Here is a 21,059-nt window from a genome sequence, read left to right as displayed (position 1 = left end):
TCCCAAAGGTGGTCTCCGCCTTCCATATGGATTAGGACGTTTTCTTACCGGTACTCTGTCCTAAGCCCCATTCCTCCAACGAGGAATGCCACCTACACACGCTAGATGTGTGTAGGGCGCTGGCCTTTTACTTGGACCATACCAGGCTGTTCCGGAAATCCTCACAGCTGTGCGTTGTCGGCCGAACGTATGAGGGGGCAACCAATTTCCATCCAGCGCCTTTCCTGCTGGATCGCCTCATGCATACGCACGTGTTATGACCTGGCAGGGATTCCCCTGCCGCCTATTGTTAAGGTGGATTCTATGAGAGCTCAGGCCTCGTCAGCCGCCTGTGTAGCTCACATCCCTATCCAGGACATATGTAGAGCTGACACGTGATCCTCTGTCCACACCTTTTCTTCGCATTATGCGATCGTCTCTCAAACACTGGATGACGCCAGATTTGGTAGGGTGGTACTCCGTCCCGGAAACCCTTAAACTCCTACCCACCTCCATCAGATATAGCTTGGAGTCACCTACTGTGGAATACACATGAGCAATCACTCAAAGAAAGGACAGTTACCTGTTCCGTAACTGGCGTTCTTCGAGATGTGTTGCTCAAGTGTATTCCACATTCCACCCTCCTGCCCCTCTGGCAAGAAGGAACCGAGGGTGGGGGGAGTGCGCAGCTCCCCTTATAGCACAATATAGAGGTGCCACTCCAGGGGTCGCAGCAGTGCTCCCCCGTACGGGTACTGTTAAGGGGAAAACTTCCAGCACCGGTGCACATGGCGAGCACGCACACCTACTGTGGAATATAACTGAGCAACACATCTCAAACGCCAGTTATGGAACAGGTAACTGTCCTTTCATGGAGGATAGATCCATCAATGGCTATTTGTCAGGATGGGCAGGGATGGTGTCCTTAGCCTCTGTTTGCCAGAACCTGGGAATGGGCAACAGGGGATGGATCACTTGATGATGATGTTCATTCCCTCTGGGGCACCTGGCATTGGCCACTGTTGGAAGATATGCTGGTTCTCCACTTGTGAGGTAGTCCCTTCTCTTCTTGGGTCATTATATAATGCCTGCATCTGTAACTTTCAGTCGATGCAGCTGAAGAAGTGGGTTTTTTACCCATGAAAGCTTATGCCCAAATAAATCTGTTAGTCTTTTTAAGGTGCCATCGGACTCCTTGTGGTTTTTGTTGGAAGATAGGATATAGGGCTAGATGGACCTTTGGTCTGACCCAGTATGGTCGTTCTTATGAGGTGACGGACAAAACAGGGGAATGATCTTTGCAGCAGCATTTGGAACGGATATGTGTGGGGCAAGATTACAATTGTCAATATCCTCTCTTTTTCTGGAGTTGTAGTAATTGCAGTGAGCCTGGATAAGCATGTTAGATGAGTGGATGAACAGGAAAAGTCGTATATTAGATAGGTTTTCTCTTTCTACATATACTGTCACCTCTAAATTTCATGAAGAAATGGCAAAGAAGCTCAGCTGAATTGCTGCATTTTAATTTTTCCTCTTTATGCGCTACATGGTAATGTGGGGTTTCTTTAAAGTTGAGATATGTAGCTACTTATTCTGATTTTTTTTTCTATATTTCTTACTGTGGTAGTGCTTTTATATAGAAATACCATCGACTGGCCGAAATTCAATTCCATTCTCAGCTATCTACAGCATCACACTGTTTCATTCACCATTGGGAAGGGAGATTCTCCCACTGTTATGGTTTTGTCCTTTACTCTTTATGCAGTGCTGTATTTTGTTCTTCTGTTGGTGGGCAACAGTATGAAGTGGTACAGATTGTCTTTTGGGATGCATTTTAAGTTGTTGGCAACAGTCCCCTCCTGTTTAAAAGTCTCTGGGGAGTGCACCTAAAATGGGAGGGAACGAAGAGATCTAGAAAAGAAGTTTGGGAGACAAGCTATCAACTTCCCTGAAATTAGTTGTATAAGACTGGTTTAAAAAAGAAAAAAAAAGGTTGAGAGACAAGTGCCCAAATGTCATTGAAATCTAGGCTTGGCTAATTCCGATAGCCTGAGACACAAATTTGGACTGCTTTTAACTACAGGAAGAGATGCAGCCCACTAATAGCAGGAGGTCTGGAGATGTCAGGATCCAATAAATGAAGCTGCTATTGGGATGGGGCTATTCAAGTCAAATGAGCTCTGTAGTATTGCACAATTGAGCAGAGGTAACTTTCCTGAATGTTGTTCCAGAAAATAGATTTGTGTTGTAATCTGCATGTACGGTATTCATTCTGCGTCAGCACTAGGACATAACTGTTCTCTCTCTCTCTGCTTAAATCTATAGTTGGATCAGCTCCTGTGTGGCAGTAAAACAGACACTTGGGATGCAAAGACATTAATGGAATGCTGCAGGCCAGATCATGGTTATACACATGACAGGTAATATGGATTTGAAACTAGGAGACGAAATGTTGAAAATTGCGCATCTGATTAATCTTAAAATACACTAAATACCTTTTTGTAGTTGCTGTACATGAAATGATGCAACACATCTTACACATTTTGGGAAGAAACATGTTCATAAAAATAGCATTTATAATTTACGTAGTCTGAGCATGAGAGCATGCTCATTAATGCTGTGATACAATTATTTTTTAAAAGTATATATTGTTAGTTTTTTATGCTTTTGCTTACATCTGTTTTTGTTTTTGTTTTTTTAGTCGAGCTGTGAAGTACCTGTTTGAAATTCTTAGTAGTCTTGATAGTGAGCAACAAAGATTATTTCTCCAATTTGTGACCGGTAGCCCTAGACTGCCAGTAGGAGGTGGGTATATTTAGTAGATATTGTCATCATGTCTGCACTTATATGTATAATCAGCACAACTAATGCGTTTCTGAATCATTCAAAACCATTTCTGTTTATTTCACTTCTGTAGATACTTGTAGATCTGTTTCTATCATTTTCAAAACTTGAAATGTCAGTTAACAGAAGTTTGGGGTGCTATAAGCTATTTGGAATAGTTCAAATCAAATCTTTGAAGTTGGTATTAATAAAATGATGTCTTGAATAGTAACATTAATAAAAATTTTGCTTGATAAACTTTACAAGATAGAGACTAGAGATTATGTACATTATTTCATAGCTGATATCAGTGTTAGCAGATATTGTGCTATATGACAAAGCAGTTCAGTGTTCATGGTTAGTTGTTGATCATGAGACAACTTGTAATAAGTTATAGCGGGCCGAATAATAAAATGGCAGTGTTTTTCCTTACAAGGAAGCACAGTCACTAAGACTTCCTTTCAAAACATGCGACTATATATATATTTAGAAAAATGGATTTTGAATCCTAAAATGCAAAAGGGTATAAAAAGATGCTGGGGTGGGGTTGTTTTTTTTTGTTTTGAAGAAACAGGAATAAAGGGAAAAAATGAGAGAATATGTGATGTCCTTCTTTCGGAATCTGCCTCCTGATATTCAATATGTTCATGTTTACGAAGGCGTATACTTTAAAAAAATCAAATTAATTGTAGATAAAATACCTTTTGCCAGCTTCCTTAACTGACTGACTGCTTCATATATAAAAATGAAATCTTAATGAATATGCTTCAGCCCTGCTTACATTCTTTAGTTTTCATGTATAGATTGCAGCAGTGGGCCAGTGCTGAAGATCCAAAAAGTGAAACGGACCTGTCTAGTTTGATTCTTCATGCTAACTAAAAAGCAAAAATTAGTTGGCATAAATTGAAAGTATCTAGCTTTTTACTTTCCATTTAAGGTTGTGGTAATGTGGAAAATATTCTTAAGCCAAGGTTGAAGTCATAATTTAGAGTGTGAATTGTGTTGAATTACTGTCAGTTTAATAGTAGGTTAAACACTTTTCTTAAGAAAAACAATTTTCCTATTGTGTTCAGAGAAATACAGTGGATCTTTTCTCCTCCTTTCAGGCTTTCGAAGTTTGAATCCTCCACTGACAATTGTACGCAAGACATTTGAGTCTACAGAAAATCCAGATGACTTCTTGCCCTCAGTAATGACTTGTGTGAATTATCTCAAGTTGCCGGACTATTCAAGTATTGAGATAATGCGAGAAAAACTCTTGATAGCTGCAAGAGAAGGGCAGCAGTCATTCCATCTTTCCTGATCACAATGAAAAATGCAATGTCTGCCTGTTACAGCAAAGAGAAAATCATGATTCTTTTCTAAATGTATCACCTGAGTCAAGGAAACGTGTTACGCCTTCTTGTTGTAGAAAAACGGCTTGCAGATTATAAACAAAGACACTTGGTTGATATTCATTAAAGGCCCAATGGACTTAAAGTGATCAGGCCCTAAAAAGTTGTTGTGACAAGGTTTCTTTAGCAAGTTCTTGTTTAAATTATCATTTATTTGATGAGTGAAGTTTTTAACTTGCTTTGCTGTGTGAAATTTAAAAAAGGGATGTTTTTCCAGGCTGGAACAATAAATGTCGCTGTGCAGTTTAATATCGGGCTGTGTGTATCCATCTAGCTAAGTCTGCAGTTTTTTTCCTCCAAAGACAAGTTTTGTACATAAGTACAGAAATTAAAATACACATGTATTTGACAAATCTAGTTTAGTAGACTAGTTCTGTGTACCTTCACATGCCTCTGATTTTTCCCTTCCTCTTGTGTTGTCTGATGTGCAATTCACTTGGTTCTTTTTTGTGTGCAACACTCAATTGTTACATTTTGGTTAGTATGGGCATTTATTGCTCCATGTTTTCTCTCAAATTAAGATATAATTTAAATTTTACTGAATTAAAAATATATATTGTCAATATAATTCAGCCTTTGTAATTAGGTAGAGCTTAGTTTTAACGTAGTAGTAGGATATATTGGCTACAGTCTTTACCAGATGACACTCTAGAACTGTTTACACAGTGATTCAGGCAACAAAAGCCTCTTACCCAGAGGCTGGGAAGAATTCCTTTCTTTTGTGTAGTTGAAAAATCAACAGATTGGGCTGGCCATTATTTATTATTATAAGGCCAGAACATTTCAAATTGATGTATAGTTTTTTAAAAGACAAATTAGCAGTTTTATTCCCTGTTCAAGAAAACAAACATTTCTTATTCTTGACTTAAGTTCACGTTTACTTTTCTAGCCTCCCTCTTTGCCCCCCCAGTGCTAGCTTGGAACAAACAGTTCAGCCTTTGTCTTTTGACACAGATAAAGCACCTGTAAGCAATGCTCTGTCCAACTGTTTTATGTGCTGATTTCTCAAATCTGCAATAATTTACTTCATCAGGTTAATGTTTTTACCTGAATATAAATAAAAAAGTTTGCTTCACCTTTTTGCTCATAGTTTTGTACTGTATGCATAAGTTCAATTGTGTAAATTATTTCAACACAAGTAAATCATCTTAAATCTCCTTGGCTATCTGCCCACATGTTGTGGATGATTTACTATTAAAAGAAGAGTTTGTAAGATCTGCTATTTAACTTAGATAATGGTGGATAAAGAGGAAGGAAACAATTTCCTTTCTACGGGTTCAAAAACAAATGGACTATTCCAAACATTCCTGAGATGCACATGCTATAGTTCATCTCTATGAAAATCTGATAAATAGCTAATTACTTTATTCAACTTTGAGAAATCAAAATTAATTTTTCAGTGCATAGCAATTGTTGAAAACTCTGGTTAATCAGTTAAAATTTCCCCTAAACGAATAATTTTTTTTTATTTAGCTGAAAAACTTGTACTTTGAAAAAATGTATTTCAATACATGTAACTGACATTCTTTACAGCTAAAATTCACAGAATTACGTGTGGTTGCTCAAACCAGGTACCACAGAACTGTAATGCAAACTTGTCATGAGCAGTCGAATGTGAAATCATTGCACAAAGAATCTGATAACTGAGCAGTTTAACGATCATATTAAAACTGAATGAAGGCGCTTCACACTGTACATATAATATTGGTAGTGCAGAATGTGGCAAAGATTTCGTAAGTTAAAGGCAGTGTTTAAAATATGGACTGGTGTTTAAAATTGTTCTGAAAACTTGATCAAACTGAGCACAAAGATGCGTGTTTATAGTGTGTGGATAGCAACTTGTTCATTTTTTAAGGTTCTATATTTTAAAAAAAACTGACTTGTGTAAAAAGCTAATATTTTGTATTAAAATATCATCTGTATTGATATTTTTTTACCCACGTTGTCTCCCTACAGAATCTGGCTTTCATTGACTTGAGGAGTTTTCAAATTTGAAAGAGCCATTGTCTGATAGTTGAAAGTCCATTACAGTCTGGTCCTGTGCAATCTGGTGACTGTTCAATGGCCTATGTAAAAAAACAAGATGTTGGTGGTCTCAGTCCATTTGCTTGTGGATGAATGTTCACTTCACAAAATTAATACCAGAGTTTAGCATTGACTGATATTTCGTGTCCGTTTCAGTGGATAGACCACAGATTGATTGGGCTTCGAAACTGAACTGACCGTAGCCCTGTAGATTTGTTCCAGGGCAGTATTGAGGCACATTGGCGAGGCAGTGTGGGGAAGTCTGCGTGGCCTGTGACTGCTGTACCTCTTTTGTGGATAAACTGAAGACTGTAGTTTCCATGATGAGTAGCACCTTTCACAAGCACTAAATTTTAAACGTATGTCTAAGATTTCTTCAGAAAATTATGGGGTGATAGATTATGCACTGGGGTTAACTCTTTTCAGAAACAGTGGGTTCAAAGAAGGGGTAATTCACACTAGAATTTAATTTGGCAGACACATCCTAATCCCTAATGGATATTTGTCAATGTCATACAATTCAATACAATAGGCAATCTGCTCAGCAGTTAAGCTCCTAGCAGTGTGGTTATAGTTCAGGAGTAACGTTCTTTGCAATCTGAGAAATTTAGGCCTTACCTACCTGGTTAAATTGTACTGGTTTTATACTGTATAGCCCCCAGTTCCCTCCTCTCCCCCCTCCCCCCACATACTGTGTGAATATTTTTATTCTAATTTATGCCCCTTTCCACACAAGAAACTAAACTGCAAAAAGGCAGACTTATTCTGGTATAAGTTTCTATAGAGGATTTTACACCTGTAACTAAATCTGTTTTTTAAATTAACACCTTAGGTTACACCAGGTAGACAAGGCCTTAGAAATCCTGTTGACTCTAGACCTAGCGCTTGTCAAAGGCATTAATCTATCACATCCTCATCTCTAAAATCCCTCAATTTATAAGCAATTTTCTTATAATTAAACTTGCATTATAGCTTTTAAAACTTCCCCATAAAGCATGTACAGATAACATAAAAAGAGTAAACCTATAAAAAGTAATGCAGAATGGCAAATTTTAACTCATTACATTTAAAGATTTTCTTCATATGCAGATTGCCCACTTAAGTTTAACTTCTTATCCCTTTGGGTGTTCAGTGCTTGCTTTAAAAATAAAACTCTGGGCTGGTCTACACTGGGAAATTTACACCAGCATAGCTACATGGAAAATCCACCTGCTTGACAGATGTAGCTATGCCGCCTAATCCCCAGTGTAGACAGTGTTTCTGTTAACCTAGCTACTGCCTCTTCAGGGAGGTGTACTAAGTACAGTGATGGGAGAACCCCTCCTGTCACTGTACTGCATCTCTACATTGAAGTGCTACAGCAATGCAGCTGCAGCATTTTAAGTGTAGATGTACCCTAAGAATACATGCCTAATACCAGTGGTCACCTTAGGTTTTTTTTGTTACCTCATTCTTCAGCATTATCTTGTATGTCATCCACTCAGACTGTGAGCTCCTAGGAGCATGGTCCTTGTTCATATGCTTGCATGTGAAATGCACTTCTCCGTCATTAGCACTCCCCTAGTCAAGACATTTCAGCTATTTCTCTCTTCCTGCAGATACTGAAGGCAGTTTAGACTTGTCCAGAGCTTCAAGCTTTAGTCACACACTGTCCACTCTCAATCATGTTGTCTTCACCTATGTAAACAGACTGTCAGATCAGTCTTCGTGCCTTTCTTGTTACCATCCCAGCTTTCAAAGCCAAACTCGGGGGCAGCACTGAGCAGTCACTTATCCTTTTTCCTGCATTTAGGGGACAACTCTTTGAGGGATTAGTCACTTCTCTCAATTTTTCTCCTACCCTGAAGAGGGCGGAGATTGCCAAATAGAAAAGGTAGGCCCCAGGGAGTTCCATCTGTGACCAGACCCCCTGAAGAGCCATTGAAAGGGTTTGCACTGCAATAATTTTTCTGGCCCATAGAAGTTTGGGCCCAGATTTTTTTGTATATAGGCATTTCTATGCTCAGAGTTGCATTAGGAGTTGATTTAGGAGCCTAAATCTCCTTTTCTAAAAGGATTTAAGTATTAGAGCCAAATCCCATTGACAGTCATACCTAAGTATATCCTTACATACCTTAAAAACTCTGGGCTTTGGTCCTAGTAGTACCTGGTAGCCACACACACTGTCCCCACATGCTGAGATTCCTCCAGAGGCACCTTTGGAAGGGTGGGTCAGTCCCTACCAGCAAACTCTCTGATAATCATTTCTGATGAAGACCCTTTGGGTGAGAAGTCTAAAAATGCTTCTAAAATTTGCCTTAGTTTAGCCCGTATGTGCAGGGGAAAAATCCCAAGTCTTAGTGGTAACTGAGGCAATTGGCAAGGAATTGGGCATCTTAGGGGATATCCTTTGTTACCAGTTTTAAAAAAAAACAACAAAAAAAACCCTCTCAATACATGGGAATATTCTCTTCCCCATACTGATGACATACTTCCACTCCAGTTGTACAGTGGGGATGAGCTAGACAAGGACTTCTTTACCTCTGCTCCACCATGCTCTATGATCCAGGAGACAACTCCTTCTAATGTTGCTAGTTTTATGTATGGTCACCCTCCTCCCACATGGAAACTTAAGCCAAAAGGGCTAAAAATAAATGAAAATAAACCCACATAAGCTATTCATCCTCACCTCCTTTCATGAGCAACTTCTCCCTTTTGAGACCCATTTCTCTGCTTTGAATTACAAACCCAAAACTCAGAAGCAGCAGATTTTCCCCATAGATAATTGAAATCATGTTGAGAAAGATGGTATCCCTCAGCTAGTGCCAGCTAGAGAGGGAGAATTCTTCTCCCTTATCCCATCATCAGTATAGATTGTCCTGCAACCATCTGCCATCTTTGTCTGAGCCAGCACTGAGGTCTACCTGCTTTTACCATCTTTGATGCAATCAATCCATTGCTTCCTCAGTGTTTTTCCTAACACCCTCTCCTGCCATGCTATCTTCCCCTTCAGTCATCCTTTGTATGTGTCCAAACATCATGGACTTTGACTTCCACCCTAATACTTCCATTTTGAAATGTCTCTTTGTGTAACTCCTCATATGGGGTGAAGAGATGTCCTCTTCAACACCTGTAGGGCTTGAACCTACTGTTGCCCAGGCTTCTGCATCATACAGCATTGCAGAGTGTGCCATTGTTCTGCACAGTTCTGGACTTTTAGTCTCCAGGGGCATATGCTTGTTATACATAACCCTGAAGAGTATATTCCACACTCCTCCGGCACTCTCCAGTCTGCAGAGTCTCTCATGTTCAAGCTCAGTCTTCTGTGAATTAGCTGCCAAGTTACTAGTACTGGTCATCTGGTTCATTCCATTAATTTCTGTCCAATTTCCCTGTGGCACCTCTCTAACTAGTAAATGTAACCAGGTAGATAAGGCCTAAAGTTCTTTGAGTGGCTCTGCACATTCCCACTTACAGGTTCTATGGTACCTTACGGTAGAACCCTCTTCTAGCAATGTCAGCTAACGCACTCTTGCACCCCGTCCCTCTCCTCAGCATCCTGACACGCTGAGGGTGAGGCTGTAAAAGAGGCAGAGCGCCCTCCCCACCTCAGTTCCTCCCAACCATATGCCAGGATGGATGTGAATACCTCCAGTTCTTTGAAGCGGAGAGTAGTTTTCTACAAACTTTAATTAGTGTTAGCTTACAGTATGTCAGTAATTAGTGAGGGTTTTCCCCAGTCCCAGGGAATGGTGAAATAAAAAAAAATCTGAAAAAGCCAGGCATTTGAAAGGTTTGTTTCCTGCCCTCTTCCCCATATCAGATGACCACATGTGGTGCCTGAACCGTTTGGGAGAAGGCTACTCACCCTCTGGCTGTCTGATCTGCTTGACTTTCACCCCCAGAGCCCACAACACAAGAAGATTCATCTACAACTCCTCCAGCTTAAGGAAGTCCTCCAAGCTAGCCCATCTAGATCTGTTTAGACTCTGGTTCCAAGCTAAGGAGCCAGCCTTAGCCCCAGTGGCCTCCAACTGTTCTGGTCAACTGCAGGGTTCCAAGAAGTCACAGCCTCTATCAAGGATGGACTCTGTTCCTGCAGCTCCCCCAGTCAAGCCCCTGAGGAAACACATGCCCTAAGCAAGGGCTGTGTGGTTGGATCCCACTGCCCTTGTTCTGGAAAAGTAAAAAATGAGTTCAGCCACCCTAGCTGGTGCCATGCCTCACCATGATCTCACTCTGATGCAGGGCCAGTGTCATTTCCAACTGCCTCTTCCAGATACTGGAAAATGGATGTAAATGATGCCTCTGAATGAGGACCATCAGTGCCTTCAGTTCCAGATGCTGCAGCACTGAGGAAAAAGAGGCAGAGCAGCAAGATGGCCTATGTTGGCAGTGCCTGTTCCCATTCATCAGAGCTCTCCTATTTGTCTGATTCTGATAAGGCCACCACTGTTCTGAAGCAGAGAGCTACTCCAACTCCAGCTTCAGTAATGGAGATGAGCCCATGTGTATCTTCAGATCTTCTGTCATTTCCTGAGCGGGTTCCTTTTCCAGAGAGTTCTGTCACTGTGGTGGCCCAGGTTCACCCTTCAGCTCTAGTGCATGCCCTGGATCTGGGTGTGAAGTATGTGGTGCACAAAAGGAGGCAAGTGCCCTTGGTTCCATGGTTGTCATCCTTTTCATCTCCCATTATGAAGAAACAAACAGATCCCATTGCTGGTCCTCTCCTGGAACACCACCTGATCCCTCCTCCAAGGACTCCACCAGGGTCTCTACAGAGAACTGGATCCTCATCCTCCCTCTGGAATCCCTGTTACATTCATTTTTGGCTCTGGACCTGCTCCCTCTTCAGGAGGAGGATAGGGCAAAGATAGAGACCTATAGCAAGGTTGGACCACTCTTTGGTCCTCCCTCTATTGGCATGTCCCCAACCCCCAGTGGTTAGGGATACTAGCAGGCTTGGTGACTTATTGGGTACCATTTCTGGACCTCTTCAATTTCCTTCCTTGTGGATGGAGGGATAGCGTTTCATCTGCAAAGAATCCAAAAATCCTTGGACCTGCTTTTCCTGGATCTGTTGATGCTACAGCTAGTGCTACCTGTGCAGTTCCATGGTCTGGTGGATCATGTACTGCCTACTTTGAATCTCCTTGTGGTGCCAGTGGAGGAAACATCCTACCTGATACTCAATATCCTTGGTGTCAGAGCCATCCCTTGGGTAGGGTGAATTGGGGCCGCGGGGCTCCATGGTTCAATAAAAGTGGGACTGTCCTGATATTTAGCCCTTTGTCCCATGTCCCGACCGATGTATGACCAGGACTCCATTTGTCCTAATATGCAGATGAGGTGGAGGAGAGGAGTGAGGAGGCGAATAGGGAGGCAAGCAGCAGGCGGGCGGATGGCAAGGAGACTAGGGGGGAGGCTGATTTGTCCTGGGCCCCGCACCCCCCAGGGATATCCTACTTAGTGTTACTGCAAACCGTAAGATATCACTCCTCCTCTTGGATGGTTTGTTTCAGCCAGCCAAATCTATGGTCCAATCTTCCCTCTTGTCAACCTCAATCTCTAAAAAGGCGGACAAACTATACCAGATGCCCTCTGAAGGTTTCTCATATTTCCATAACCACTTTGTGCCTATCTCACTAGTGGTGGCTGCTGTCAGCAACAGGGTGAGGTCTGAAGAACCACACTGCACCCTAGGTGATGGGGCAGTGGGGAGGACTGACACAGTGGGGAGAAAGGTGTTCTCCTCGTACCTTGGTATTGGGGGTGTGAATTATCTGGCAGTCATAGCCCAATACCAACTCTATCTATGTGAGATGTCACCCTTTCTCCAGGGCCTTCCTGATGATAGGAGAAGGTTGGCAAACACCATCTTATTGGATGGCCAGAATGTAGCCATGCATTCCCTCAGGGCCTCCTTTGTTGCCTCAGACTCTGCTGCCAGAGCACTGACATCAGCTGTGATCATCAGGAGGCATGCATGGCTTTGGTCGTCTTCTCTAGCTACAGATTCTATAAGTGAGATGGAAGATCATCCATTTGAAGTGAGGAGGTCTTTATGGGAAAAGACTGACTTAATAGAAAAACTGAGGGACACAAGATAGACTGCTCGTTCCCATCCACGTAAAGGAGGCCTCCACCCCCTTTCTAATATCAGAGGCATCACTATCCCCAGCCTTCAGCTTCTTACTTTTTGCCCAGTGAGAGACTCAACAATACCTACAGAAAGATACCTTTCAAATGAGGTTCCACACCTCAACAGTGCATTTCCTCATCAGTGTCTTCAGCCTCAGTTTTGACAAGATGCCAGAGAGTCTAGAACCAGCCAACTAGCATTCTTCTACTCCCTCCTTTGAAGACAGGATAGCCCCTTTCATCAACAAGTGGAGGCAAACTACATCAGACCAAGGGTTGTGTGGTGTCCACTTAAGTTTGTGGACACTGGTTTTGTCAGGAAATGTTGCACATCAGCATACTAGAAGTAAGCTGTTCATCTGGTGCCTAGAGCATTCCTTCCTCATCTGCAAGGGAAGGCTTTGTAGGCAGTAATGCACAACACATTTGTAATGCATTATAACAAGGTAGTCCTTAGATCTGATCTTTTTGATTTTCATCATGTGTGATTTTCATATTAATCAGTCTATTTACCATTTCTCCTCTAAAGCGACGTTCTTAATAAAGGAGAGTGTCCTCCATATACAGGCTGCTGGAAGGGCTCTCGCCTATTATTTGGACAGTACTAAGTTTCCACAAAAGTCTAGACTTTGTTTCTTATGCTAAGTACACTATGGGACATACAGTTTCTCAGTCTGTTCCCCGGTGGAGTAAGCAATATATTGCTGAGTATTACATGCTAGCAGAAGTTTCTGAATCTGCTTCAATTAGACTATATTCCACTAGAGTTGAGGCTAATTCCTGGCTCCAGCCAGTTGCTGAGATCTGCAGAGCTGAAGCCTGGACTTTGGTACACACTTTCACCAAACACTGCACCCTGGATTTTGCTGCTAAAGGTGACAGTAGATTTGACAAGATCTTGCTTGAGTATTCAACTAGGACTCTGTTCCCAGCTGCAGGTTAGTCTCAGCAGTGTTTATCAATCTTTCCCATAACTGGGAATATGCAGAGCCACTTGAAGAAGAAATGAAGGTTACTTACTTGCAACCAGAGTTGAGATGGCCCTGTATATTCACACTTCCCACTCTGTCCCTTCTGTCAGGGTCCTTGTAATAGTCTGGCTTTCAGGTGGAAGGAACTGAGGTAGGGATAGTGCTCCACCCCCTTTATAGCCTCATGTTCACTATGTCAGGATGCTCAGGAGTTGGGCCTGGTGTGATGAGCACTCTAGTTTACGCTGCTTGATATGGCATGTTGTAAAAGCCTTTTCTAAGTGGCACAGTACCCATAAGTGTGAATATGCAGAGTCCTCTTGAAGAACTCTGATTACAGGTAAGTAACCTTCATTTTCTCAGATTCAGGCTCTGGAGCAGGACTGGAAAAAATGTAGCCAAGTTTTCCCCTCCCTACCTCCTGTTAAATTTGAGTCCAGGTGCAGAAAGCTTCCATCTGTCATCCAGATCAAAGTGGAGCAGATGCACAAGGACAAGCCTAAGGGCAAATACCTGCCTTTAAAATATGTGCCTTAAACAACAACCATGCTGCACCCATCCTTTGAGGATGCAATCAGGGAGGAATGGAAAACCCCTGACAAGAGTAAAGCACTTAAGCCAGCATGCACTTAAATACTGTAAGCTGTAAGAGTCAAAAATGCCAGAGTCAGAAATGCTAGAGGACAATGCAATGGTGGCATCTCAAGCAAAATATGTAATTCTATTTGAAGGGATTTCTTTCCCCACAATACACTGATAGAAAGGTGAAAGCCACACTCAGAAGGTATTTTGAAGCTTCCTCAAACCCTCCTCCCTTAGTGTTGCTAGCCACTACATGCTTCACAAGAGCCACCCTGTCCCGGCTGGATGACCTTAAGGCTGTGGAAGATGAGGACCAACCTGACTTCAGAGCTACCCTTAAGAAAATATCCCTAGCAATAGCCTTTTGAGACAGATGCCTCAATGGATGCAATTAGATTCTCAGCCAGGGCCATGGCACCTAGCTCAGCAGCCAGGGACAACATCTGGCAGACACTTATGCCACACAAGTCCTGTGCTCATTCTATTCCACCATCTTTCCTGTCTGGGGGGGAAATGGCTAAGATTTGTGGCAGACAGTAATTGGGGCAGACGGAGGCAGTCTCCCTCCTGTGCACAAAACATGCCCTGAGAAGGGACTACCAGCCCAGTACCAGGTAAATATGCTCCTTTCATCCATCCATCCTCATAAAAGTACCAGAAGAAAGACAGTAGGTTCACCAGTGGAAAAGCCTGGAACTACAGGTCAGTTAGCAAAACCAAAGATGGTAGCACTATCTGTAAGAGCTCAGTTTGACGACAACCAGATGTGCCTCTGCCAAAATCTGAACAGAGGAGGCAGAATTTCCTTCTCAGGAGAATAGTCTCTGTTGACTACAGACTAGTAGGTGAGAGAGGTAATGAGTTGTGACTATTCCCAGCCTAGAACACTGGACACCACCCCATCTTTCATCTAAAAATCAGATTCCAAATGGAAACAATAGCCAGGTAGTATTCCTGTCCTGAGGGGATTTCCTTGCATCAGTGGACCTAGCAAATGTGTATCTAAACTCCCCTGTGCCTCTGTACTGCCACCACTACCACCTACTGAGATTTGTGTACAGCATAGCACACAACCACCACAAAACTCTACCATTCAGCCTTTTGTTTGCCCCTATGAACTTCACCAAGATGCTGGTCGTAGTCATAGGTCTCAGAGCACTCACCTGTATCCCTTCCTAAGTAGCAGCAGATGGTGCCACAGTTCAGACACTTGAAACAGCTTCAAAAAGTTCCTTGATCCCTTCCACAAGGACAGTTCACCAGGGAATGGATACAGATGCTTCTGTGACAAAAGTTTACCCATCACTAAACAGACTCCAGAAAATCTAGGGCCTAATATTTATGTTGGTAAGGAACATAAGGCCATCCATAGCTCAGTGTCTCCAGCTACTGGGCTTTCTGCTTCTGTGTATAGGGGAAAAGATCCCATATCAGGTATTTCTCCTGAAAGTATAGAATCATACACTGGAACATATATAGGACCAGGTGATGCTTCTAAGCCAGTTACAGGACTCCTCTGAGGGTGGGTAATCCTAAAGAACATTTGCCAGGGTTATCCAGTATGCCATCAAGACCCATAGGTATTCACTTCAGATGCCAGCCTCATGTGGTGGAGAGCACACTTCGGACTAAGGACAGGGCAAGGCATGTGAACAACCATAGAAAGGAATCAGAACATCAATCTCTTGAAGTTGAGAGCTGTCAAGCGAATCCTTCAATAGTTCCACAGCCAACTCAAGGGCAGCCACATTTTGGTCCGGTCAGACAACACTAATGCTGTGAAGTATCTCATCTACCACTGGGGAAGTTGGACCTCAACTCTACGTGTAGAAGCAATGGAGATAATGGATGGGCAGAGAAGAACCTCTTTTCCATAAGAGCAATACACATAAAAGGGGAAGTGAACCAGAAGGCAGACGCACTCAGCAGATATGCAGTCAACTCAGAATGGTGCCTGAATCAGGAAGCCTTCAACTTGATTTCAGAGAAATATGGCCTCCCAGCAGTTGACCTGTTTGCTAGTCACAAGAACAGAAAGCTGAAGAAGGACTTTAGTAAGGAAGCAGATCCTAGATCCGTGGGGATGAACACACACTCCTACAGAAGGCCACAGAGCCTGTTTTATGAATTCGCACCACTTCCAGTTTTAGGAAAGGTGAGTCAAAGCAAAGGTAACTGTTCTAGTTCTATGCTCCCCAAGGAGATGATGGTTTTTGGATCTGGTAGATTTGTCAGTAGAAAACCCCACTCTGAGTCGGGACATCCTTCACCAAGGTCCTTGTCACGGAGTGCTCTATTCAAGGCCAAAGCACCGCCTCCTGGCCGTGTCTGGGGATTAGCTCTGCTAGGCCAATGCCATGCCCCTTCCTGGGGTGGCACTCAGTCATTCTCACTGTCTCTTGCTCTCTTAGGACTCAACTTCTCTCACTTCATGGCTTGGCCCTTGAGCCAGGTCCCTGTAGTTTCCCCTTCCAGGGGAAGGGGTGGGTTGTGTGCTCAAAGTCTCTTAGAACCTACTTTTCCATACAGTCTTCTCTTTCACTGTCCCTTGATAGTGCCACTTTCCAGTGGCTGGTAGGGGGACCCAGACCCACTCTCTACACTTGGTTCCAACCCAGGGATTCAAAAACAAGCAGTCAAAGTCTGCACAGTCCTGAACCTTATTGCTGTATCCCTGGGCTACTTCCTATCTTACCTTTTCTCACACTGACAGTAACTGCAGTTTCTCTCTCTAGTCCCCTTCTACTCTCAACCACTAGGCTTGATCCAGGCCCCTCCTGTTCCCATCCAGCTGAGCTTCCTCTTTAATTAATCCTCATTCTTCCCTGACTCCTCCTCCAGGTGCAGCCTATGTGGTTAATTGGCCCATTTAGCCACCTTAATCCCTTCAGGCCTTGTGTGTGGAGGATACCCCATCACAATCCTATCCTCGAGTCAGACCCAGACTGTCTAAAACTGACAGCTTGGCTATTGAGAGGGAAGTGTTAATCTCAATCAGACTATCCTCCAAAGTGACTGGAACTCTGCTCCTCCAGATGAGCTACAACACTAAAGGCCTAGTCCTCTGTCTGGATGATGCTTAGCTCACGGTGTCAAGAAAACAACAACAAAAATCCGCGAGACCCCGGTATCCCAGCTATTTTAGTCTTTTTCAAGATGGTGTGGACAAGGGACTTCAGCCTAGCACCATCAAATGCCAGATGTTGGCCACAAATAGCATTTTACACACAGGCTCCTCGGGTTCCTTTGCAGAGAATCCTCAAGTATCCAGATCTCTCAGAGCCATTAGACTGGCTAGACCTCGGTCAGACCAATATTTCCTAAATGGGACCTACCACTGGTGCAGGAAGCCCTGACCACCCACTCACTTGAACCATTGACCATGGTCATACCATTCTACTTCTCAGTCAATACCTGTTTCGGGGTCGCTATGATGTCTCCTACACAAATCTGAGAATTGGCAGCTTTGGCTGTGTAGGAACCTCAGTGTGTTCCATGATGGTGCTAAGGACCCCAGAATCTTTTTTGCCAAAGTTGAACTCATTGTTCCATGTCTCACTGGAGGTCATCCACTCATCATTCCGTCCAAAGCCACAACATCCAACAGAAAAACTCTGGCATAATCTGGATGTTTGTAGAGCACTAAAGATGTATATCAAGTGCACCAAACTGCCAAGCAGATCAGGCTCCTTGTTTATTTCCTTTCATCTGAAGTATCAAAGGGTCTGGGTATCCAAACTCTGGCCAGATTGATCAAGTTATGGATTGTAGGGACAGAAGGATCGGATGTCTGATGGAATCAAGAAATACTCTGTAAGGTCTATGGTGACTTCATGGGCACAGTGTGTGCTTCTGCTGTGGAGATATGCAGGGTAGCAACACTATCCTCTCCAATAATATCTTTATTAGACGCTTCTGTTCACTCCTTGCAATTTCCCATACATATCAGATTTGAAAGAGACTCTGAGCTGCTGAATGGGAAAATTCTTATCTGATTATTTCCTTTCTGCTAACATCTCCCACAATTCTGCCATCTCTGGGTGGCTTCTTATCACAATTAAATTTTGTCCATTGGTTATCTACAGTTTGTGGGCCAGTTAGCCTACTGTATATAGTTCACGGGATGCCAATGATGTTATTGTTGCTAATCATATTCTAAGAGTCATTACACAGTTTTGGAATGAATCATCTGGTAGCAAGCCAAAGAGCTGCAGACAGGAGGGGAATAGCCTATACCTATCAGAATGTTGGAATGACTGCTAGCAGAAGGAAATTGTTGGGTAAAAATAGTCTCATTGCTGTGGGAGAGGGAGCTGAATCCTGTTCTTGTATCAGTAGACTTGTTAGCATTGATTAAAATCCAAGTCCAGACCTCGCCCCTGCTTACACGGGTCCAATCCCATTGAGGGCAATGGAGGGTTTTACAACCATGCTGAGGCAGAACTGGTCCTCAGGAATCCTTGTGGTCAGTGACAGATGAGTGAATCCAACTTGACTTTCAGATTCCAGGCTGCCTCAGCAGAGGTGGCAGTTAGAAAAAACACCTCTTCTAAGCAACATGAATTAGGCGTGGAAGTCCCTGAGACAGATATCCCTGCTGCCATTTTTAGTCACTTCAGAATAGCAACACACTTTAAATACAAAACTGTTAATAGAGTATTCAAATGGACTAATGGAAATATACTGAAATGAGTCTGACATCACCATTTGTTGACATTAATGGGGCTTCTTTGGAAATATTTATTAATTTAATATTAATTTAGTTCAGTAACGGCTGTTGCTTGTATCATTCTTCCAATACTTCAGTTGATGAATAATTGTCCATTGACATTATATTGTCTATTGCTCCTTCAGCCCTAATACAACATCCAATAGGTTTGTTAAATGTATACATTGCATAAGACCTTCCATTGATATTCTTGCACATAAAATGCAGTAGGAATTTGACACTGTAATTGTTCAAGTACTAAAAAACATATCTAGCAAAGTAATCATTTGATTTAATTGTGACAGTTCAGTAAATGGCTCAATGGGATAACATAATAGGATAACATGGTGACTTCATCTTCCATGTTGATGACCCATCCAATCCCTAGCTACATGGTTTCTCATCCTCATATCAGTTGACCTGCATCCCTGGTTCAATTCTCCCACTCACCAAAAGGGCTGTTCACTTGAACTTTGTCTTAATCAAATACAGCACATTCTCTCTCTGATTTCTCTGTTTGAGTTCCCCCTATCACCTAGTCTTTTAGATTGCCCATCAGCCCCCCACCATGTCCCCTTTCATTCAGCCTTTCCGTGACTTCCAGACCATCAAAGTTGATGACTTTTCATCTTCTCTCAGACCTTTTGTCCTTGCCCTCTTCTACATATAGGTTGTTGATTGTCTCTATACTTCACTCTCCTCCACCCTGAATTCTTTTGCCTCACTACCCTATTGCCAGCCTCCAGTTCTGGCTCCTGACCAACATCTACTTCCTCCACTCCAGCTCTCACGCAGCTGAGCATCTCTGGCATAAAGCCTGTGACCAGGTTAACTTCCATTATAAATTAATTCTCTCCTTCAGTTCTGCCATCTTCTTAGCTAAACAACTCAACTTCTCCAACTTACTTGAATTTGTCACCCACAATCCCAGCTGCCTTTTCACCACCCTTGAGTCAACCCTCAAATCCTCTGCTTCTGTCCAAAGAATAATTTTCTAGCTTGTTGCTTTCTGTCACCCCTCTCTTTAAATCCCTTCTCTGAGTCCCCTGTCTCCATTGCATCAAACATAAGGGCCTTGTCCTCACTTTCAAGGCCCTTCAGAGTCTGTCACTACCCTGCGTATAAGCTTGCCCCATCAAAATGTAGATTTCTGCCTTTCTCCCATGCTGCCCCTCATGCTTGGGATGTGTAAACATCCACAAAGCTACCTCATTAACCTCCTTCAACTTCCACCTTAAAACTCAACTTTGTATTTGGTGGTGGGAGGGAGAACTAGGTGACTTAGTCATATCATATAACACCACTCTTTCCATTCCCCTAGTATCACAGTAACATCCTGACAATGTTAAACATCAGCTACTAAAGTTAGACATTTTTAAGTCAGTAAGTCTGGATAACTTGTGTCTAAGAATATTAAAAGAGCTGGCTAAGGAGCCTGCTCAACCATTAATGTTGATTTTCAATAAGTCTTGGAACACCAGGTGAGTTCCAGAATACTGGAAGATGATTCAGGTAATTATAGGTCTGTCAGTCTGACCTCAATCCCAGGCAAGATAATGGACCAGCTGATATGGGACTTGATTAACAAAGAATTAAAGGAGGATAATGTAATTAATGCCAAACAACATACGTTTAGGTTGAACTAATGATGTCTTTTTTTAAATTAGTTTACCAGTTTGGTTGATAAAGGTAATAGTGGTGATGTAATATATTTAAACTTCTGTAAGGCATTTGACTTGGTGCCGCATGATAATTTGATTAAAAAATTAGAAAGATATAAAATCAATATGGCACATGTTATATGGATTAAAAGCTGGCTACTTGATGTGGCTCAAAATATAACTGTAAATGGGGAATCCTCATCAAACAGGTGTGTTTCTAGTGAGTCCAATCAGGGATCGGTTCTTGGCAGCACACTGGCATTTTTATTAATGACATGGAAGAAAACATAAAGCTGCCATTGATAAAGTGCAAAAATTGGGGGAATGGTTAATAATGAAAAGGTGTGTCTCTACAGAGCGATCTGGATCACTTGGTAAGGTGTGTGTGTGTAAGCAAACAATATGCATGTGAATAAGGCTTAAATGTAAATGTATCATCTAGGAGCAAAGAAGTTACACCATACTTACAGGATGGGTGACTCTGCACTGGGAAGTAGTGACTCTGATGAAGATTTGGGGATCATGGTGGATAATCAGCTGAACGTGAGCTGCCAGTGTGGTGGTGTGGCCAAAAGATCTAATGCAATCCTTCGATGCATAAACAGGAGAATCTTGAGTAGGAACAGAAAGGTTATTTGATCTCTATATTTGCACTGGTGCAGCTACAGCTGGAATACTGTGTCCAGTTCTGGTGTCCACAATTGAATAAGGCTATTGCTAAAATGGACAGAGTTCAGAGAAGAGCCATGAGAATCATTAAATGATTAGAAAACATCCCTTATAGCGACGAACTCAA

General features: G+C 42.5%; 1 protein-coding gene across 6 annotated transcripts in view; it reads left to right on the top strand.

The window, feature by feature from the left end:
* The window catches only part of TRIP12 (thyroid hormone receptor interactor 12), a 165,618-nt gene extending 159,482 nt beyond the window's left edge, over positions 1–6,136 (top strand). For all 6 annotated transcript variants that reach the window (XM_045031305.1, XM_045031304.1, XM_045031303.1 and 3 more), the window contains 3 exons: positions 2,305–2,399; positions 2,681–2,784; positions 3,909–6,136. In XM_045031305.1, coding sequence (XP_044887240.1) covers positions 2,305–2,399; positions 2,681–2,784; positions 3,909–4,105 — 396 coding nt within the window. In that variant the 3' untranslated portion in view covers positions 4,106–6,136. The remainder of the gene's footprint in view (positions 1–2,304; positions 2,400–2,680; positions 2,785–3,908) is intronic.
* The last annotated feature ends 14,923 nt before the right edge of the window (positions 6,137–21,059 follow it).

The sequence above is a fragment of the Mauremys mutica genome, chromosome 9 (assembly GCF_020497125.1).
Source record: "Mauremys mutica isolate MM-2020 ecotype Southern chromosome 9, ASM2049712v1, whole genome shotgun sequence".
Classification (NCBI taxonomy): Eukaryota; Metazoa; Chordata; order Testudines; family Geoemydidae; genus Mauremys; species Mauremys mutica.
This window is presented reverse-complemented; position numbering and strand designations above follow the sequence as displayed.